Below are 24,070 nucleotides of genomic sequence, written 5' to 3' on the forward strand. Positions count from 1 at the left end.
ACCTGAAGCATACATAGAGATTGGAGAAGAAATGATTCAATGATAATGAAGTAGAGGTGCTGGATTGGCCCTCATAGTCCCCATTACTCAACCCAATCAAACACTTGTCGGTAAAGTTGAAGAAAAATCTGTATACATACCCGAGTGAGTTGGCCAGTATGCATCAACTTTGGTAACATGCAGATGAAACCTGGGATCAGATTTTGGTCTAGACATGTTTAAATCTGATCGACAGCATGCCCAGAAGGATTCAGGCAGTGTTGAAAGCCATAGGTGGATTTACAAAGTACTAACAAAATAATAAAAATTTAAATTTAGATTTTTATGAGAAAAACAGTAACAATGCAGTGACATGACAAGAATCTGCAGAACTAATCATACGCTAAATGGTTGCAAGTCAAATTTATGTATGAGATAGCTAAGATGATTGTCTATAAAATGTTGGTAGTCTTACATTTGAAGCAGAAGTGGATGGTGTGAGAAATCGAGAGTCGGGGGATACAGATATCCCCCCGCCGTCACAAATCTGGGACAGAGCTTACACAGTCACAGCTCTCCAGTGCCCCCTTACCCTCAGGTCAGTCAGGAAACTGTACCTAGGATAAGTAGTCACCGGAGAGGCTGCCCTGTTACATACTAGTTATCAAGGCACTCTGCAGAAAGGGCAGTATATAAAACACCAGTCCCAGGCTGGGAATATATATATATATATATATATATATATATATATATATATATATGTATATACCTCCGGTCCACCACTGCCAGGATCCCCCAATAACACCAGAACAGTATGCTGCCACCAGTTTCTCGTTAGATATACACCCAAACTTATATCGGGTCAGAAATCAACCCCAGGTAGCGTTGAAGTACTAGCTAGACTTACAAACGTGGGGAATCTAGATTCGAAGTAAAAGAGCAGCCCAAAATTAATTGATATTTTAATTGCCGAAAGGGGCACTAGATAATACAAATATATACAGAGTAATATACAGATATTACAGCCAGAAGTACAGATAAAGGTAGGGTACAGGCATGGGATTGCAGATAGCTGTATGTGTGACATTACCGTTCTTTATAACATGTGGGCCCAAGGAAGCGCTCGAGTCCACAGATACTTTCTTAGTTTCTACTCCATCTCGACGCGTGATGTGATGCGGCTTCCATGGCAGAACAATGACACTTGCTAAACGTGTATAGCTAGCTTTTAACCCTTAGCGTGCCCTCTCCCATATTTGCCACCGCCCCTCTGGGTTGGACTGAAATCTCCTTCCCTGACCTCCTAGCTGAAATAATTCCCAATATCGAGGATGGGTCATAGCTTCCTAGTGGGAAGTCCAAATGGGACGACTGATGTCTCAATGGGTTCGTTGGGGCTGGACAGATATGGAGAGTCCAAACTTGGGTCGACTAAGGGGTTCTGGAAAGCCAGTCTCGATAGCTCGGTATCTGGGACAGCTAAAGAAAGATGAGACACAGATGTGTGTGCGGAGGGCTCCCAGGATTCTGGCGGTATATTGGACTTAACTCTGAGATTCACGGTACTCTCATAATTCATCTCTAAGGGTACCGTCTCACAGTGGCACTTTTGTCGCTACGACGGTACGATCCGTGACGTTCCAGCGATATCCATACGATATCGCTGTGTCTGACACGCAGCAGCGATCAGGGACCCTGCTGAGAATCGTACGTCGTAGCAGATCGTTTGGAACTTTCTTTCGTCTCTGGATCTCCCGCTGTCATCGTTGGATCGGTGTGTGTGACACCGATCCAATGATGCGTTCGCTTGTAACCAGGGTAAACATCGGGTTACTAAGCGCAGGGCCGCTATTGTCTATTTGTCTATGGACTATTTGTCCATTAAAGCCAACAAAGAGGCTCATTAAAACAATTGCGACAAAATGATGAGCGAGTATGCTTGGTACTCGAGTTTCTCTGAGCATGCTCGGGTGGTCTCCAAGTATTTCGACGTGCTCGGAGATTTAGTTTATGTTGCCGCAGCTGCATTATTTTCAGCTGCTAGACAGCCTGAATACATGTGGGGATTGCCTAACAAACAGGCAATCCCCACATGTATTCAAGCTGTCTAGCAGCTGCAAATCATTTTAATAAATGTTTGTTGTTTTTCTACATCATCTCATCCTTGTTTTCATCATGACGGCGCCCACCACAATGTTATTCTTCCTCATTTTTTGCCTTAAAATTGGCCCATAGAACTTACAACCCATTTAAGGTCTATTATAACCAGTGCAGATGATTGTAGTAGTGATGACTAATCACTAATTTGCTATTCATATCTCCTACAGCCTTATCTCTGTACAGTGCATCTGCCCATCTATGTATCTCTTATCTCCAGCTGTCCATGTATATTTCTACTGATACCAGTGTACGCCATTGTTTGTTTTGCTCACATTGTCTGACCCCTGTCTCTCTGGTCTGTACTCTAGGTACAGAGGCAATCATGCAATTCATTTGCCAAAAAAGCTTTTGGATTCTTCTATCTGTGTTCGTGTTTCAAGAGACCAGAAATTGCTAATCTTGCAAATTCCTTGTATTATTTTAGCTGCTGTGTCTGCTGGGCAATGTCTGTTCTGTCCTGATAACTTATCTCTATGGCTTGTATTCATACTAAACAAATCCATTGTTGAGTTTGTGCAGTGGCCTTAACATATAATTCCTGAGGACTAATTTATTTTGGATTCATTTTTCTATTTTGACTACTATACGTATTTTGATACTTAAAGGATATAGAATATACTGTATTTCTAGCAAAATATTTAGTTTCACAATACTGTTTTCTTCGTCCTTACTTTAGGCTTATTCCCTGCTATCTTAAACCTTGCCAGTAATGCAGACATCAACACCAATGCTACCTGTGGTGAAAATGGACCTGAGATGTTTTGCAAATTGGTGGAGCACGTGCCAGGAAGGATAGTGCGGAATCCACAATGTCGTATATGTGACCAGAACAGTGTTCATGCCAAAGGTGTTTTTTCCTATTTTAATGTATATATAGTAATTATTGGTATCACTTTTGGTGCAATTTATATTTAAAGGGAACCTGTCACCCCCAAAATCGATGGTGAGGTAAGCTCACCGTCATCGGGCTTATCTACAGCATTCTGTAATGCTGTAGATAAGCCGCCGATGTTACCTGAAATATAAGAAAAAGAGGTTAGATTATACTCACCCAGGGGCGGTCCAGATCCGATGGGCGTCTCAGGTCCGGTCCGGCGCCTCCCATCTTCATTCCATGACGTCCTCTTCTGGTCTTCACGCTCCGGTGCAGGCGTACTTTGTCTGCCCTGTTGAGAGCAGAGCAAAGTACTGCAGTGCGCAGGTGCCGGGAAAGGTCAGAGAGGTCCAGCACCTGCACACTGCAGTACTTTGCTCTGCCCTCAACAGGGCAGACAAAGTACGCCTGCGCCGGAGCCGCAGAGTGAAGACCAGAAGAGGACGTCATGGAATGAAGATAGGAGGCGCCGGAGCGGACCTGAGACACCCATCGGACCGGACCGCAGCGGGACCGCCCCTGGGTGAGTATAATATAACCTCTTTTTCTCCTCTTTCAGGTAACATCGGGGGCTTATCTACAGCATTACAGAATGCTGTAGATAAGCCCCTGATGATGGTGGGCTTATCTCATCATCGATTTTGGGGGTGACAGGTTCCCTTTAAATGGGGTACTAATTTTTTTTAATAATTTACATACAATTATACCACTATCTGTTCTTTTAAAATTTAGAATTATTGGCTTGGCTAAATTTGGATATTATATAGTATTCTGAGGATTTTGGATTAGAATAGGAAATATGAAAATTAAGCCTGGCTTAACTTTTCAGGGAAATTTCAGACTCATAAATAGAGATGAGTAGATCAATTGATGGGACTCTAATCCAGGATTCAGGTCAGTGGTACTTGGCGTAGATTGGAGGCCCTCAAATCTCTTACCTTGGAGCACCTCCAGCTCAACTTTTGACTAGCCAGGGCTGGTCAGGCACCAATTCATACAGGTGACATGGTGCCAGCCCTAAGAAATCATATTCAGTGCCAGAGACGCCACCACTGACTTGGACATACGTAGGACAGGAGTCCCACAAATCGATCCGCCATGCTCTACTTATGCGTTTTATTCAGATTGTCTGATCATGAAAGTCTGTATAGACATAAAAACGATTTGAAGTTGGTTGTCTACGTCATTAACTCATTACATCCTATCACTCTCTCGTATTTTCTTACTGGGCACAGTAAGCCACGTCAGACATCTCCAGCAGCTTCTAATCTAGCTGTAGAACAAATGGATTCACGCTTCCATATTCTCTGCTTCCCAAAGTTAGGCCATGTTCACATGTTGCGGTTTTTACTGCGGATCCGCAGCGTTTTTTCCATGTAAACCTATGGAAAATAAAAACCTCTGTGTACATGCTGCGGAAAAAAACGCGCCATACTATACAAATTCTTTTACCAACTCACACTCTCTGTTAAGCCAATAACAACTATTTTAGCTCTTTAAAGCGATCCCGACAACGATACGACCTGTCAGGGATCGTTGCTGTGTCACTATGTGGTCGCTGGTGAGATGTCAAACAGTGAGATCTTCCAACGATCGCAGCTTGCGATCTCACTGTTTGACATCTCACCAGCGACCTGTAGCGACCTGTACAACGATGTCACATGGGAGCTATTATGACGATTCAGTGTCTGAGTCGTCAACGAGGTCATTGGTAAGGTGTCAAACACAGCGATGTGTGCTACCCAGCGGGACCTCAACGATCAAAAAAAAGGTCCAGGCCATTCCGACACGACCAGCGATCTCACAGCAGGGGCCTGGTCGCTGGTACGTGTCACACATAGCGAGATCGCTACTGAGGTCGCTGTTGTGTCACAAAACTTGTGACTCAGCAGCGATCTCGCTAGCGATCTCGCTTAGTGAGACGGGGGCTTTAGTTACATTTCTAATTGGAGGTAATTGCTATTATTATTATTATTATTATTACAGTACACTTATTACATATCAGGATAGAGGAATACTTCTTTAAGTATGCTGATGATCAGTATATTACCATTTTGTTAATTTTTGAATCTTTTGTTTGTTAAATTTTTGTCTTTGACTATTTTTTCTCTACAGAACGACATCCAATTACCAATGCGATTGATGGCACAAATGACTGGTGGCAGAGTCCTAGTATTCAGAATGGGAGAGAATATCATTGGGTCACCATAACATTGGATTTAAAACAAGTAATATTATCAATTATCTGTGGCTTCTGTTACTTTCCTGGGCATCAAGCACATTTACAAGTTATATGAAAGACTATAACATATGTAAAATGGTAGCACAAGACAATGATGTCTGTTCTAAGTCAGGCTAGTTTATAATATTTTTGGCTTTGAAACAAGGCCAAGATGCTTTACCTGCAATGTAATATGAACAAGTACCTTTAATAGCATGGATTTAACACAGACATCCTTGGTTAATGCTTCCTTGCTAGGATGGGTGAGTTTCTGTAAGGTTCTCACGTAGACAATCTCATTTCATATGCCAGCGAGAATATCTGCTCTTACGAAGTAGAACTGGTAATATGTAGCTAGCTATTCTTTTTCAAAAGGTCATTTTCAGTGCACCCTCCCTCAGTGCTAATAGCTATTTACTGAGTGTTTCTAACATCCAATTTTGAGATAATCATTTGATCCCCAGGATTCACTCATTGTAAATATGTTACCATGATGAGACAGTCCCAATGGTGGTCACTTGAAGGGGCTAATAAAGAAGCACTCCCATCAAAGTTTGTATCCTCTAATATATTGCAATCATTATATTCTATAGCATTGTGTACTTACAATTGTTCATTTCGCCTTTCTTCCCAGCTAATTCTTCTCTTTTTCATTAGGTCTATGATATCACATGATTAAAAACTGACTGGGTGAATTCTTCTAAACTCTATGTAGAAACTGAAAGTCAATTTTCTCTGCACAAGTCCCTGTCAGAGATGAGAAGGGAGACACTTGATCAGAAGTTGAAAAGGAGAATGATAAAAGCATGGACAAGAGACTTCCTGATTTTACATAAAGCAGAGAAAATAGAAAATTAAAAGGGTCCAAATCGATAAGTCTGCAGTCACTCTGTGTACCTGCAGACTTATGAATCCCTCAGGGAGCGCATTGTGTGCTGCGGGGATTTGCTGGTTTCTGAGCCATGACCGACCGCTATATATGCTTTATACATACTCCTTGCCAAGGGCCATCTAGTGAGTGTTGCCTCGATCCATACATTTGTATTGAGTGAGGCCGCACCCCACTACTGACGAGGCTGTGCAGTGGGCGTGGTCGACTAGAGAGCGTGGCTGTAGCTGTGACTGAATGACACTGCTGGGCTGGACTCAAATGTGATTTATTGAAAGTCAGAGGATTATATGCCATAAAATAAGACTAATAGTTCTTGTAATGATAACAGCAATAATAGATACAAGGAGAGATAGCTGGAGCATGTCACAAAAGCTGCTCTCCAGCAATTGCAATGCAAAGTTCAATACAGACAGTATAAACAATTTCTACAAACTATTCTCGTTTAACTTCCCACCTGGCTTCCAATAATCAGGCCACGCTGCTACAACATCCTAGCTAAAGAAGCCTGCTCTACACCCTAACACAGGTGAACACCAGTGTTGCAGTCACAGTTTTGTAGCTGTCGTGATCCAGTTCGGGATTTGCGTTCTGCTTTTCCTCCCCCGGCCTGGTCATGTGGGGGTTAACCTTCTCTGCCTCTCTCTGGTATGGTGGTGGGTATTTCTCCGCACTGCCGCCGATAGTTCTTGTCAGTGATAGTTCCGGTCTTTGGCTAGTGCAGCTGACCCAGCGCACCCAGTGTGTATTCTCTGCTTCCTGACTACCCGTGTTAAGTGTTTGCCCCGTTCCCTATCTCCTACTTAGCATGTGTCCGTGTGCCTGTTCCCCACAGTGTATGTCCCGGTTTGTACTCTGACCTGCCCCGATGTTTCCATGTATGTCTTTTCTGGTCCTGTCCAGCTCTGACCTTTTGGAATGTTTCTGACTTTGCTCCCATCTCACCCCTTTGACACTACGCTGCCGACCGGCTTCTTGACCTTTTGGCTTGCCTCTGACTCTGCTCTTGTCTTCCACTGTGGTACTGCGTTCTTGGCTGTTAACGACTTGGTGTGTTCGACCCTCCTACTGCCTTCTAACGGTGTTGGCTCTGCTACTGCAGGTTCTCATTTACAGTGAGCTTCTGTTCTCACTTCCTTGCACTCTGGTGGTTGTACCTGGAATAACAACCCCAGGTACGCATGACAGTAGCGCTTAGAACTAGTCTGGTAGCTGCCTCTTGGTCCTGATGTAGTGGAGCCGAGTTTGTTGTGTTGAGCTCTTCCTTCAGGTTAACTGATCCGTGTTCTTCCATATCCGGGCAAGTCTCCTTCCCACTTTCAGTGATGAGAGATTACTGATACAACAGAGTTGTTTTCTGTCTCAGGTTACAGGTGCTTGGGTAGAACCACTTTGGCTGTGCGTTGAGACTCTTTCCTTCTGACACGGTACTGGTAATCAATTCTGCAGTAACTGGGCACTATTTTCTCCCTTGAAGCAGTTAATTTGCCAGTCTCTTGTTGTTAGGACACATTTATTGTCCTGCCTGTCTTTCACAGGCACAAGGTTCCCTCTTCACTTCCTGAACCGACACACTTCCTGCTCCTTCAAAACCAACACACCACAAGCTGCAGGGGAGAAAGGACTTGTCCATGTGCACACAAACCAGAGGGGAGCATTGTCTCTTAAAGTCACAGTGTAATTCAGTTCTTAGCAGGGGCTGACTCACTACACTGCCTCCCTCCATATAAGTGAATGGAAGTGAGGCCATGCCCACTGGTCGAGAGTATGTATAGGGGTGCACCAACATCTGCATATAAAATCGGTGAATGCAATGTGATAAAAAATAACATTGCAGTCGCAACAATGTTATTCAATTAGGCAGTGTTCATCTGCGAGTTTTTCCTCATCTGGAATTGAGGTGAGGAAAACGTTGCAGCATGCTGCATATGGCCACGTAAAACTATCGACACTCACCAATGCAAGTCAAGAAAAAAAATTACATGGCACACGAGCCTGTTTTATGTCTGCTGACATCAAGTCTTGGGTTTAGTAATGGTGAGGCATCTATAAGATACCCCCGTTACTAACTCCGTAAGTTTAAGTAAAAAAACACACACAGAGCCAAGTTCTTTATTCGAAAAAAGCATTCCTCTTTTACCCATTTATTAAGATTCAAAAATAAAAAAAAACAAAGTAATCCTCACCTGACAGTAGATAATCTATAATGATGAGGTCCCATGATGAACCCCAGCTCTGATACATTCGGATGATGTGTCAAGCGGTGACATGATGCGGCTACTCATCACGCCACCCGGAACACACGTAGCGTGAGAACGCGCATACAGTGACGAGTGCTGAGTTAATCAGCTATGAGATAATGTTGAAAAACAGATGCAAAAAAATGATTGCATTAAATAAATCACTGTAAGAAAAAGCATTGCAAGCGCTGAGTGACCTCAGATACTCTGGTTAGCACAGTTTTGCATGGAGTCTGGATGACTGTCTGCCAGATTTAGAGGCATTTGCCAGGTTTCAGGGAATTCATCTATCTTGGTTAGATGACATGTGTATATACATTTTTCTGGTGGATTGGATGGAAATATGGAAAATAACTTTTCCATTGCATGCAATTAACTTTTAAAAGATGTTGCAATATGCCATAGTTACTAGATACCCATTAATGGATACAGTAAAAATACAGTGCATTCATTCAAACTGCCATTCTAAAGTCAGTGATTCCAACAAGAGCCATCATTTTAGTTTGTTTAAATGCTTACCAACCTTATTAAAAGCAGTATGATCTGCTTTCAGGGTATTAAAGGCAACCTATTGTTAGAAAAAGTATCTCAGTGAGGATTTGAGAAGAAAAGCAAAAATAGAATTGTGTGGATCAAACAAAACTTATTTTAATGTCCATTCAAAAAGTGATTACAAAAATGAAGAAAAAGTAAATTATAAGTTCATTGCACACAAATTTAAGTATTAGGTTAAAAAGAAAATGGAAGCAAGCATTGATCTTACATATGGTCTTGTGGCATGATGTGTTCATCCATGTAGAGAGTCTCAAGGTATGAGGACTCCCCATGCTGAGACCAGACGGTTTATATACAATTCCATCCCATAGACTTTCATGGGTTACTATTTTCTCCTACATAATATCCACATAAGGTGATCCAGTTCTATGTCCATTGCCTATACCATAAAAGTAGATTCCAGAATATACCTAATGTTTCCGTGCATTACCTCATATTATATTGCCTATTTATACATGTTTACCGGCTTTAAGTAACCTTAGTCATCCGAATATAGCTGGACTTGACAAGTAACCCTTTAGCTTTTGACATGCAGGGGACAGATGCAAGCCAAGACCCCCGGAATAGCTGACACATACACACACTTTCCCTAGGCCCTGGTTGATTATATCAATATGTAAGTGATTATATATTATTATTATTATAATAAGATTTTACACCTATCAAAAGCAAAAACAGGGTAAATAAAGTTAATTTTCCTCCTGCAGCGTTCAGCTAAGTGCAGGCGCTGGGCAGGTTATTGGCCCTATTAACCTGCAGATTAACCCATATCTGCAGGTTAATAGTGTTTTTTCTAGTGATAGGTTCTCCTATATATATGTATATATATATATATCTATATATATATATATATATATAGATATATAGATATATATATATATATATATATATATATATATAGTAGGAAAAAACAATCCTCTGCTCATTATGTGGTGTTCAGCAAGTTACATAGTTACATAGTTACATAGTTATTAAGGTTGAAGGAAGACTGTAAGTCCATCTAGTTCAACCCACAGCCTAACCTAACATGCCCCAACATGTTGATCCAGGGGAAGGCAAAAAAACCCCATGTGGCAAAGAGTAACTCCACCATGGGGAAAAAAATTCCTTCCCGACTCCACATACGGCAATCAGACTAGTTCCCTGGATCAACGCCTTATCAAGGAATCTAGTGTATATACCCTGTAACATTATACTTTTCCAGAAAGGTATCCAGTCCCCTTTTAAATTTAAGTAATGAATCACTCATTACAACATCATACGGCAGAGAGTTCCATAGTCTCACTGCTCTTACAGTAAAGAATCCGCGTCTGTTATTAAGCTTAAACCTTCTTTCCTCCAGACGTAGAGGATGCCCCCTTGTCCCTGTCTCAGGTCTATGATTAAAAAGATCATCAGAAAGGTCTTTGTACTGTCCCCTCATATATTTATACATTAACATAAGATCACCCCTTAGTCTTCGTTTTTCCAAACTAAATAGCCCCAAGTGTAATAACCTATCTTGGTATTGCAGACCCCCCAGTCCTCTAATAACCTTGGTCGCTCTTCTCTGCACCCGCTCCAGTTCAGCTATGTCTTTCTTATACACCGGAGACCAGAACTGTGCACAGTATTCTAAGTGTGGTCGAACTAGTGACTTGTATAGAGGTAAAATTATGTTCTCCTCATGAGCATCTATGCCTCTTTTAATACATCCCATTATTTTATTTGCCTTTGTAGCAGCTGCCTGACACTGGCCACTGAATATGAGTTTGTCATCCACCCATATACCCAGGTCTTTTTCATTGACGGTTTTGCCCAGAGTTTTAGAATTAATCACATAGTTATACATCTTATTACTTCTACCCAAGTGCATGACCTTACATTTATCCCCATTAAAGCTCATTTGCCATTTATCAGCCCAAGCTTCTAGTTTACATAAATCATCCTGTAATATAAAATTGTCCTCCCCTGTATTGATTACCCTGCAGAGTTTAGTGTCATCTGCAAATATTGAAATTCTACTCTGAATGCCCCCTACAAGGTCATTAATAAATATGTTAAAAAGAAGAGAGCCCAATACTGACCCCTGTGGTACCCCACTGCTAACCGTGACCCTGTCCGAGTGTGCTCCATTAATAACCACCCTTTGTTTCCTATCCCTGAGCCAGCTCTCAACCCACTTACACATATTTTCCCCTATCCCCATTACTCTCAATTTATGTAACAACCTTTTGTGTGGCACCGTATCAAAAGCTTTGGAAAAGTCCATATATACTACGTCCACTGGGTTCCCTTGGTCCAGTCCGGAACTTACCTCTTCATAGAAGCTGATCAAATTAGTCTGACATGAACGGTCCCTAGTAAACCCGTGCTGATACTGGGTCATGAGGTTATTCCTCTTCAGATACTCCAGCATAGCATCCCTTAGAATGCCCTCCAGGATTTTACCCACAGTAGAGGTTAAACTTACTGGCCTGTTATGACCCCAATGGCGAGGGTCTCAGAGGAACGTGGAAGTCTGCAGAGTACAAAAATCCAGCTCATAGGGCAGTGGTAACTGGGTTGACCATATATCTACTCCTAACGCCAACACTAGAAGTAGCCGGGGATCATTCCTACGTTGATTCTAGATGACACGCGCCAGCCGGAGAATCTAGCTACCCCTAGTAGAGGAAAACAAAGACCTTTCTTGCCTCCAGAGAAGGGGACCCCAAAGCTGGATAGAAGCCCCCCACAAATAATGACGGTTAGGTAAGAGGAAATGACAAACACAGAAATGAACCAGGTTTAGCACAGAGAGGCCCGCTTACTGATAGCAGAATAAAGAAAGGTAACTTATATGGTCAACAAAAACCCTATCAAAATCCACACTGGAAATTCAAGAACCCCCGAACCGTCTAACGGTCCGGGGGGAGAACACCAGCCCCCCTAGAGCTTCCAGCAAAGGTCAGGATATAGATTTGGAACAAGCTGGACAAAAATACAAAACCAAAACAAATAGCAAAAAGCAAAAGGCAGACTTAGCTGATATAACTGGAACCAGGATCAGTAGACAAGAGCACAGCAGACTAGCTCTGATAACTACGTTGCCAGGCATTGAACTGAAGGTCCAGGGAGCTTATATAGCAACACCCCTAACTAACGACCCAGGTGCGGATAAAAGGAATGACAGAAAAACCAGAGTCAAAAAACTAGTAACCACTAGAGGGAGCAAAAAGCAAATTCACAACAGTACCCCCCCCTTAGTGAGGGGTCACCGAACCCTCACCACGACCACCAGGGCGATCAGGATGAGCGGCATGAAAGGCACGAACTAAATCGGCCGCATGAACATCAGAGGCGACCACCCAGGAATTATCCTCCTGACCATAGCCCTTCCACTTGACCAGGTACTGAAGCCTCCGCCTGGAGAGGCGAGAATCCAAGATCTTCTCCACCACGTACTCCAACTCGCCCTCAACCAACACCGGAGCAGGAGGCTCAGCAGAAGGAACTACAGGCACAATGTACCGCCGCAACAAGGACCTATGAAATACATTGTGAATAGCAAACGACACAGGAAGATCCAGACGAAAAGATACAGGATTAAGGATTTCCAATATCTTGTAAGGCCCAATAAAACGAGGTTTAAATTTGGGAGAGGAGACCTTCATAGGAACAAAGCGGGAAGAAAGCCATACCAAATCCCCAACGCGTAGTCGGGGACCCACACCGCGGCGGCGGTTGGCAAAGCGCTGAGCCTTCTCCTGTGACAACTTCAAGTTGTCCACCACATGATTCCAGATCTGCTGCAACCTATCCACCACAGAATCCACCCCAGGACAGTCAGAAGGCTCCACATGACCCGAAGAAAAGCGAGGATGGAAACCAGAGTTGCAGAAAAAAGGCGAAACCAAGGTGGCGGAACTAGCCCGATTATTAAGGGCAAACTCAGCCAACGGCAAGAATGTCACCCAATCGTCCTGATCAGCAGAGACAAAACACCTCAAATAAGCCTCCAAAGTCTGATTGGTTCGCTCCGTCTGTCCATTAGTCTGAGGATGGAAAGCAGACGAAAACGACAAATCAATGCCCATCCTACTACAAAAGGATCGCCAGAACCTGGAAACGAACTGGGATCCTCTGTCTGACACAATATTCTCAGGGATGCCGTGCAAACGAACCACGTTCTGGAAAAACACAGGAACCAGATCGGAAGAGGAAGGCAGCTTAGGCAAAGGAACCAAATGGACCATCTTGGAGAAGCGATCACATATCACCCAGATAACGGACATGCCCTGAGATAGCGGAAGATCAGAAATGAAATCCATGGAGATATGTGTCCAAGGTCTCTTCGGGACAGGCAAGGGCAAGAGCAAACCGCTGGCACGAGAACAGCAAGGCTTAGCTCGAGCACAAGTCCCACAGGACTGCACAAATGACCGCACATCCCTTGACAAGGAAGGCCACCAAAAGGACCTGGCCACCAGATCTCTGGTGCCAAAAATTCCCGGGTGACCTGCCAACACCGAGGAATGAACCTCGGAAATGACTCTGCTGGTCCACTTATCCGGGACAAACAGTCTGTCAGGTGGACAACACTCAGGCCTATCAGCCTGAAATCTCTGCAACACACGTCGCAGATCCGGAGAAATAGCTGACAAGATAACTCCATCTTTAAGAATACCAACAGGATCAGCGACTCCAGGAGCATCAGGCACAAAGCTCCTAGAAAGAGCATCGGCCTTCACATTCTTAGAACCTGGTAAATACGAGACAACAAAATCAAAGCGGGAGAAAAACAATGACCAGCGGGCCTGTCTCGGATTAAGGCGTTTAGCAGACTCGAGATACATCAGATTTTTGTGATCAGTCAAGACCACCACACGATGCTTAGCACCCTCGAGCCAATGACGCCACTCCTCAAATGCCCATTTCATGGCCAACAACTCCCGATTGCCCACATCATAATTTCGCTCGGCAGGCGAAAACTTCCTAGAGAAAAAGGCACAAGGTTTCATAACAGAGCAACCAGGGCCTCTCTGCGACAAAACGGCCCCTGCCCCAATCTCCGAAGCATCCACCTCAACCTGAAAGGGAAGTGAGACGTCAGGCTGGCACAAAACAGGCGCCGAAGTAAACCGGCGTTTCAACTCCTGGAAAGCCTCCACGGCAGCAGGAGCCCAGTTAGCTACATCGGAGCCCTTCTTGGTCATATCCGTCAAAGGTTTCACAATGCTAGAAAAATTAGCGATAAAACGACGGTAGAAGTTAGCGAAGCCCAAGAACTTCTGAAGACTCTTAACTGACGAGGGCTGAGTCCAATCAAGAATAGCTCGGACCTTGACTGGGTCCATCTCCACAGCAGAAGGGGAAAAAATGAACCCCAAAAAGGGAACCTTCTGTACACCAAAGAGACACTTAGAGCCCTTGACAAACAAAGAATTTTCACGCAAAATTTTAAAGACCAACCTGACCTGCTCCACATGCGAATCCCAATTATCAGAAAAAACCAAAATATCATCCAGATAAACAATCAAAAATTTATCCAGATACTTCCGGAAAATGTCATGCATAAAGGACTGAAAAACTGAAGGCGCATTGGAGAGCCCAAAAGGCATCACCAAGTACTCAAAATGACCTTCGGGCGTATTGAATGCGGTTTTCCATTCATCACCTTGCTTAATGCGCACAAGGTTGTACGCACCACGAAGGTCTATCTTGGTGAACCACTTGGCACCCTTAATCCGGGCAAACAAGTCAGACAACAGCGGCAAAGGATACTGAAATTTGACAGTGATCTTATTTAAAAGCCGATAATCAATACAAGGTCTCAAAGATCCGTCCTTTTTTGCCACAAAAAAGAATCCCGCACCAAGAGGAGAAGAAGACGGACGAATATGTCCTTTCTCCAGAGACTCCTTGATATATGAACGCATAGCGGTATGTTCAGGTACCGACAGATTAAACAGTCTTCCCTTAGGAAATTTACTGCCTGGGATCAAATCTATAGCACAGTCACAGTCCCTATGAGGAGGCAGTGCACTGGACTCAGACTCACTGAAGACATCCTGATAATCAGACAAATACTCCGGAACTTCCGAAGGCGTAGAAGAAGCAATAGACACAGGCAGGGAATCCCCATGAATACCACGACAGCCCCAACTTGAGACTGACATAGCCTTCCAGTCCAGGACTGGATTATGAGTCTGTAACCATGGCAGCCCTAAAACAACCAAATCATGCATTTTATGTAAAACCAGGAAACGTATCACCTCGCGGTGTTCAGGAGTCATGCACATGGTAACCTGTGTCCAATACTGCGGTTTATTTGCTGCCAATGGTGTAGCATCAATACCCCTAAGAGGAATAGGATTTTCTAATGGTTCAAGAGTAAAACCACAGCGCTTAGCAAATGAGAGATCCATGAGACTCAGGGCAGCACCTGAATCTACAAACGCCATGACAGGATAAGATGACAGTGAGCAAATCAAAGTTACAGACAGAATAAATTTAGGTTGCAAATTACCAACGGTGACAGGACTAACAACCTTAGCTATACGTTTAGAGCATGCTGAGATAACATGTGTAGAATCACCACAGTAGTAGCACAAGCCATTCCGGCGTCTATGAATTTTCCGCTCATTTCTAGTCAGGATTCTATCACATTGCATTAAATCAGGTGTCTGTTCAGACAACACCATGAGGGAATTTGCAGTTTTTCTATCACATTGCACCGAATTAGGTGTCTGTTCAGACAACACCATGAGGGAGTTTGCGGTTTTGCGCTCCCGCAACCGCCGGTCAATTTGAATAGCCAGTGCCATAGTATCATTCAGACCTGTGGGAATGGGAAAACCCACCATAACATTCTTAATGGCTTCAGAAAGGCCATTTCTAAAATTAGCGGCCAGTGCACACTCGTTCCAATGTGTCAGCACGGACCATTTCCGAAATTTTTGGCAATACACTTCAGCCTCGTCCTGCCCCTGAGACATAGCCAGCAAGGCCTTTTCTGCCTGAATCTCAAGATTGGGTTCCTCATAAAGTAAACCGAGCACCAGAAAAAACGCATCAAGATCAGCCAATGCCGGATCTCCTGGCGCCAGCGAAAAAGCCCAATCCTGAGGGTCGCCCCGTAAGAACGAAATAACAATTTTTACTTGCTGAGCAGAATCTCCAGATGAACAGGGTCTCAGGGACAAAAACAATTTACAATTATTCACGAAATTCCTAAACTTAAACCTGTCTCCGGAAAACAGTTCAGGAATCGGTATTTTAGGTTCTGACCTAGGATTTCTGATAACATAGTCTTGTATGCCCTGCACACGAGTAGCCAGCTGGTCCACACTTGTAATCAAGGTCTGGACATTCATGTCTGCAGCAAGCATAGCCACTCTGAGGTAAAGGGGAAGAAGAAAAAAAAAAAAAACAACTCAGAATCTTCTTTCTTATAATCCCTCTTCTGCAATGCATTAAACATTTAATACTGGCCTGGCAAACTATTATGACCCCAATGGCGAGGGTCTCAGAGGAACGTGGAAGTCTGCAGAGTACAAAAATCCAGCTCATAGGGCAGTGGTAACTGGGTTGACCATATATCTACTCCTAACGCCAACACTAGAAGTAGCCGGGGATCATTCCTACGTTGATTCTAGATGACACGCGCCAGCCGGAGAATCTAGCTACCCCTAGTAGAGGAAAACAAAGACCTTTCTTGCCTCCAGAGAAGGGGACCCCAAAGCTGGATAGAAGCCCCCCACAAATAATGACGGTTAGGTAAGAGGAAATGACAAACACAGAAATGAACCAGGTTTAGCACAGAGAGGCCCGCTTACTGATAGCAGAATAAAGAAAGGTAACTTATATGGTCAACAAAAACCCTATCAAAATCCACACTGGAAATTCAAGAACCCCCGAACCGTCTAACGGTCCGGGGGGAGAACACCAGCCCCCCTAGAGCTTCCAGCAAAGGTCAGGATATAGATTTGGAACAAGCTGGACAAAAATACAAAACCAAAACAAATAGCAAAAAGCAAAAGGCAGACTTAGCTGATATAACTGGAACCAGGATCAGTAGACAAGAGCACAGCAGACTAGCTCTGATAACTACGTTGCCAGGCATTGAACTGAAGGTCCAGGGAGCTTATATAGCAACACCCCTAACTAACGACCCAGGTGCGGATAAAAGGAATGACAGAAAAACCAGAGTCAAAAAACTAGTAACCACTAGAGGGAGCAAAAAGCAAATTCACAACACTGGCCTATAATTACCGAGTTCAGTTTTTGCCCCTTTTTTGAATATTGGCACCACATTTGCTATACGCCAGTCCTGTGGTACAGACCCTGTTATTATGGAGTCTTTAAAGATTAAAAATAATGGTCTATCAATGACTGTACTTAGTTCCTGCAGTACTCGGGGGTGTATCCCATCCGGGCCCGGAGATTTGTCAATTTTAGTTATTTTTAGACGCCGCTGTACTTCCTGCTGGGTTAAGCAGGTGACATTTAATGGGGAATTTTTATCACTAGTCATTTTGTCTGCCATTTGATTTTCTTTTGTAAATACTGATGAAAAAAAGTCATTTAGCATATTGGCTTTTTCCTCATCCTCATCCACCATTTCACCCAGACTATTTTTAAGGGGGCCAACACTGTCATTTTTTAGTTTCTTACTATTTATATAGTTAAAGAATATTTTGGGATTATTTTTACTCTCTCTGGCAATGAGTCTCTCTGTCTCAATCTTTGCTGCCTTGATTTGCTTTTTACAGAATGTATTTAATTTTCTGTATTTATTTAATGCCTCCTCACTACCTACTTCCTTTAATTCTCTAAATGCTTTCTTTTTGTCCCTTATTGCGCCCCTTACAGCTCTATTTAGCCATATTGGTTTCCTCCTATTTCTAGTATGTTTATTCCCATACGGTATATACTGTGCACAGGTCCTATCCAGGATGCTAATAAATGTCTCCCATTTTCTTTGTGTATTTTTGTGTCTCAGGATATCGTCCCAGTTAATTGCACCAAGATCCTCTCTCATCCGTTGGAAATTTGCCCTCCTGAAGTTTAGTGTCCTTGTCACCCCTCTACTACCCATCTTATTAAAGGTTACATGAAAACTTATTATTTTGTGATCACTATTCCCCAAGTGACCCCCAACCCTTATATTTGATATGCGGTCTGGCCTGTTGGTTAATATTAGGTCTAGCAGTGCCCCCCTCCTTGTTGGGTCCTGAACCAGTTGTGAAAGGTAATTGTCTCTCATAGTTGTCAAAAAACGATTACCTTTGCTGGAACTGCAGGTTTCTGCTCCCCAATCTATTTCAGGGTAGTTGAAGTCCCCCATAATAATGACTTCTCCTTGAGTCGCAGCTTCATCTATTTGCTTTACGAGGATATTCTCCATTGCTTCCATTAGTTTTGGAGATTTATAACAAACCCCTATCAGTAATTTATTATTTTTTCCAGTGGGTGGTTCCAATCAGTAATTGAAATCATTCCTTGTTTGTGTGCATAGAGATAGCTGTCAATCACTGATTAGGACCGCCCCATGATTTCTAAGTCGAAAATGTGTAGGCATATCAATAAAGAAAATGCAAGTTATTCCGAATCCTTTCCACAAAACAAAATATCTCTAAATCTGCTCAGTTCCCCTCGCTCTATAACATAATACCTGCAGATTGTATGGCATTTTCAATGTGAGATGTTAAGGTTAACTTTTCATTATTGATAGTTTATTAGTTCTGCTGTAATATTCTGGTAATATCATTTGTCAAACATTTCCTATTAATCTTTCACTTGTGCATTTATATATAAACTTAGAAACATCTGTGACTATTATGGGATAATCGCACTGCAGTCAGTAAGCAGGATCAGCAATACGTTGTTGGGGCAGAAATACAAATCAATGGGTTTTTGGAGTGAAGCTGTGAAACAGCTGAAATATGTGAAGACAGAACAGACATGATTGACATTTCATAGACAGGTAGCTATTGAGCATCTACTAGGAGCTTTCATCTGTTATAATTACAGACTGATGATTCAGCTTTGAAAGACTTCCGCATATCTGAGGTGTAGCGTAACCTCTTTTACCTGCAATTAAGGAAAATTAAATTCAAATACTTCAAAAATAGGTTAATTTAATTTTAGGTTATTTACAGGTACAGTATGAGAAGCAGTAAAATTTAAACATCAGCAGGATGATAAACTGATTTCACATTTTATTGTGCAATATAGCTACTCTTAGTATCAGTATTTATTTAATAATAATTTTATAATAATAATAATTTTATTTATATAGCGCCAACATATACCGCAGTGCGTTACAATTATATATGGGATTTGTACAGACAATAGACATTACAGCATAACAATAATCACAGATCAAAATAGATACCAAGAGGAGTGAGGGCCCTGCTCGCAAGCTTACAATCTATGAGGAAAAAGGGGAGACACGAGAGGTGGATGGTAACAGTTGCTTTATGTTTCTTAATTGTACCATATAGCCAGACAATGGACTTGGTTAACTTATCATTCAGACCTTTGGAAATCTTATCAGTCTCTGTATGAGAACCAGTTAGTGAAATTAACCAAATTCTGTATGTTTATATATATATGCAGTAATATATATATTTATGGTGTTTTATTTAAGAATAATTGTGCAGAGTTTACTAAGCAATGGCAATACTTTTTAAAAAAAAATTGTAGAACACATGTATGCATTACTGTCTGTATAGACATGTGAAGTATCTGTTCTCAAAGGGAATGTTTCAGAAGATAAATCCTCCTAACCCATCTGTATGAGCGTGTAGGTCATAAAAAATAACTACATAAAGAAAAAAAAAACAACTAGGAGGGCAAAAACTGAAAATCAGATAAACACCAGAGAAAACCAACAGTATAGATTGCCAGTAAAACACTTAAGTTTATTATTTAATCATTATAAAAGTTACAAGGAATACATATTAAACAAAGTTGCTGCTAACCAAGCAGCGACAGCATACCACATGTGGCCACAGTGCTAGAGTACATATAAAACCTGATTAGAGCAGGGCCAACAGTGCAAGTGCAAGTACAGTAGATAAAGTGTTCCCAATAGCTCAGCAAATCAGGCAGAGAATGTATCAGAAGGCACTTACATGAGTAGATGATATGTTTGTATGGCGTCCCCGCTGCCCCAAAGCACGTTTCACTTCTTCGTCAGTAGGAGTGAATTGCTGCGCTATTTTTTTTCTTTAACAAACGTAAACGCTGGGTGATAATGTTACGCACAGTGTAGGAAAGACTATGTGTGACACGAAGGAATAAGGGGAAGGGAACGCTAGGGAAGGGGGGAATGGAGACCCCTAGGCAGAACTAACATCACTCTGTCTGCCCTAACTTCACTATACTGTATAGGTTCTGCACCTATCGCCAAGCAGGATACCTTTTCCTTGCCTGCCCCTAGCAGTAAGCCCTGCATAGGGAAGGACAGGATGTTACTAGTCAATCCCCACTATAACTAAAGACAGATGGGATACACAAACAAGGGGAACACTTAGCTTGAGGAGACTCAGAGAGAAACACAGACGTCCTCCAAACACCAAAGAGGAAGATAGCTGACTGCTATACAGTAGCTCTAAACCTCAACAGGGATATGAAAATGTAAATATCACCTGCAACTTCCAGTAGCAATCTGGGATTTATAACACCCGGGCCCAGGTGTGTCCATTAGAGTAGAAGGAAGGTTGCAACTGGGTCCTAGAGTCAGATGGACAAGGAAGTAGTCTGCAAAGCAAACTGCTGAGACCTTCTTCAGGCGGATGCAGTGCGACGGTCTGCAGCCTCTGACACACCAGTGACACTGAGCTGCTCTGGCCGCCATCGGGACAGCTAATTGGTGGGAGTGTTGGGTATCCTAAGGATAGACTATCAATGTTAAAGTCCCAGACAAACCCCTTAACACACTAGAAATGTGTGGAAATACCTGCCCAACCATTCACTAGCTGGGGTAGGGGTGTTTTCACACTGCATTTTGGCACTTGTTCATTGGTCCCATCAGGGCTTACGTCTGAACCCCCAGCAAAACGGGATTCGGTTGTATGGGCCAACAGGGCCTTAGACTATAATGGTGTCAACTGTTCAAACGTCTGCTCTGTCATGCATAATTTTCAGGCATGTACACCTACTGGAGACGGACACTACATCTGTGTACGTCTTCAGTAAGCCTACAACCCTGAAAATAATGCTCGACAGAGAACACGTTTACTCTGTGGGCACCATAATATTCTATGGCCCTGTTGGGTATTACTTGTTATATTTTTTTTTTTTTATACCAGTCTGATCACATTTTAAGCCCTTCCCGAGATTTGTTGTAGATGGAGTGGGCTCACAGACTTGTTAAATACAGCTGTTAACACCAACAATTAAAAGAAAAGTCAAAATAGCAAATTTTTTTGATGCCAAATACTGCAATAATGTCATACTTGTATAAAAATAGTATAAACAGAAATGTTGACTCATTCTACCCTCATACAGCTACACCGACTAGAAATTGAAAACATTAAAGATCTCGGAAAATGGCGACAGAATCAATGTCAGGTCCTTTTTACCTTTCAATGCACATTGTAAAAGCAATTCCCAAAAACAATAACAGAATTGCATTTTTTTTCCTGCCATTTCACCGAACTTGGAGTTTTTTTCCTGTTTTCCAGTGCACGTTATACGGTAACGTGAATGAGGAAATTGCAAAGTAGAACTTGTTCCTAAAAAACAAACCCTCATACATCTATATGTTTGGAAAATTAAAAAGAGTCGTGGCTTTTAGAAAAGGGGGTGAAAAATGAAAATTTAAAAAAAAAACGAAATTGGCTATTTCGTGAAAGGGGTTAAAAACTTAACATATTTATCAGTTGGACACCCTCTTTAATTATAAACGGTAGAATTATCTTTAAAAGCAAGATTACACTTCCTATGTGTGCAATCTCTCTTCTTGCTGTCATTTTTAGGGCTTAAACAGGTAAAACAGGTACTGTAGATCTCCAAGACAGTCTTCATAAAAGTTGTACGTATTCTTCCAATGCTCAACTCCTTATACATAATTCATGCCTCACTTACAGGCCAAACATGCTTTTCTCTTAAACTTTAAATGTTAACCATACTTTTAATTATTGATCAAGTGCAGTAATAGTGTAGTGAATTATTTATCCACATGGAGATTAATTGCCGCTACTAATTTAAAGGTTAGTTAATATTTTACTGACCTCTACAGATTTACATTTTAATCCCAAAGGGACAATTTCCCTAACACAAATATTGTCTTTGACCTGCAGTAAAGTGACATGACCTTGGAAAGTGGCCAGCTAGAACAACTATGCATCACATGTACAGGCACATACTGTATATAGCCCAATCACTGTATATGCCAGAATGAGGTTGTATGATGTAATACCATGTGATAAATAGAAATAAAATCTACAGATCTGTACCTCTTCTAGTGTTCAGTTGAATTTCCTTCATATTCTTCTTATCTTCCTATTATCAAAAGGAAGTTTTACAAATCACAACATCTTGTATTCTTCTCTTTTCGTTTACATTTTTTTTCGCATTTTTATACAGTTAGTTTTTCTTTACAGATCGCTCATTTCCAACCTTTTAGCGTTGACATGATTAACCAGCCTATAATAATAATAATAATAATAATAATTTTATTTATATAGCGCCAACATATTCCGCAGCGCTTTACAACTTATAGAGGGGACTTATACAGACAACAGACATTACAGCATAACAGAAATCCCAGTTCAAAACAGATACCAGGAGGAATGAGGGCCCTGCTGCTCGCAAGCTTACAATCTATGAGGAAAAGGGGAGACACGAGAGGTGGATGGTAACAATTGCTTTAGTTATTTGGACCAGCCATAGTGTAAGGCTCGGGTGTTCATGTAAAGCTGCATGAACCAGTTAACTGCCTAAGTATGTAACAGTACAGACACAGAGGCTATTAACTGCATAAAGTGTATGAGAACATGATGGAGGAACGTGATTATGTTGTTGTTTTTTATTAATAGGCCACACAGGGATAATTAGGTTAATGCGTTGAGGCGGTAGGCCAATCTGAACAAATGAGTTTTTAGTGCACGCTTAAAACTGTGGGGATTGGGGATTAATCGTATTAACCTGGGTAGTGCATTCCAAAGAATCGGCGCCGCACGTGTAAAGTCTTGGAGACGGGAGTGGGAGGTTCTGATTATTGAGGATGCTAACCTGAGGTCATTAGCAGAGCGGAGGGCACGGGTAGGTTGGTAGACTGAGACCAGAGAGGAGATGTAGGGTGGTGCTGAGCCATGGAGTGCTTTGTGGATGAGGGTAGTAATTTTGTACTGGATTCTGGATTGGATGGGTAGCCAGTGTAATGACTGGCACAAGGTAGAGGCATCGGTGTAACGGTTGGCGAGGAATATGATCCTGGCAGCAGCATTCAGGACAGATTGGAGCGGGGAGAGTCTGGTAAAAGGTAGGCCAATTAGTAGAGAGTTACAATATATACATATCGTTTTCTACATGGGAAATGAAATTGCCCAGGCAGAGTTTTCTTAGTGATTTCTTACACTTTCACTCTAGGATGTAGAACAATTCGCACATTTGCTTGTACAAACACATTTCACAGGATTTAGTTTACTGCGGACGTAAGCAACTTAAGTGTTTTATGCTCTCCTTGTAAAGAATGCTTATACTTCTCAGCTCAAGCATGACTCATTTCCAAATGCTTATGACACAGGCTGAAATGCAGAAGATTGCAGAGCTTTGTTCTGGGAAAATTAGCAAGCGCATGGCTCATCCATTACATTGAATGGAGACATTTTTACTACAGACGGCCCAGTCTCTCATTATGTGCTTTCACAGACATTCCTGCAGACTCGCATCTCCTCGGTCACATGACTGTGCGGTGTCCACGGTTACTTTCGGGGCTTTTATTCTCTTGCTTTGCTTTCTCAATTGAGATGTGCAAGTCTTGGACAGTCAGGATGAATACACATTATTACTGAGCGGCAAAACACATTGCATTAGCCATCAGCCATCAGTATTAGATTTCAAGGAACATTCACGCAAGAAATTGCTTCTTTTTTACATTCACAAATTCTGCATGGCTCATGGCATTACCGCAGCTAAATAAATATGGGAAAAAATAGGGATCTTAAGAGAATATC

The 24,070-nt window shown here is 42.2% G+C and overlaps 1 protein-coding gene across 1 annotated transcript in view; it reads left to right on the forward strand.

The window, feature by feature from the left end:
- Positions 1–24,070, forward strand: part of LAMA1 (laminin subunit alpha 1) — a 236,431-nt gene that overhangs the window by 56,994 nt on the left and 155,367 nt on the right. Inside the window, exons 2-3 of the mRNA XM_077270228.1 lie at positions 2,816–2,986; positions 5,129–5,241. Of these exons, the coding sequence (XP_077126343.1) occupies positions 2,816–2,986; positions 5,129–5,241 (284 nt within the window). The remainder of the gene's footprint in view (positions 1–2,815; positions 2,987–5,128; positions 5,242–24,070) is intronic.

Source organism: Ranitomeya variabilis, chromosome 6 (assembly GCF_051348905.1).
Source record: "Ranitomeya variabilis isolate aRanVar5 chromosome 6, aRanVar5.hap1, whole genome shotgun sequence".
NCBI lineage: Eukaryota > Metazoa > Chordata > Amphibia > Anura > Dendrobatidae > Ranitomeya > Ranitomeya variabilis.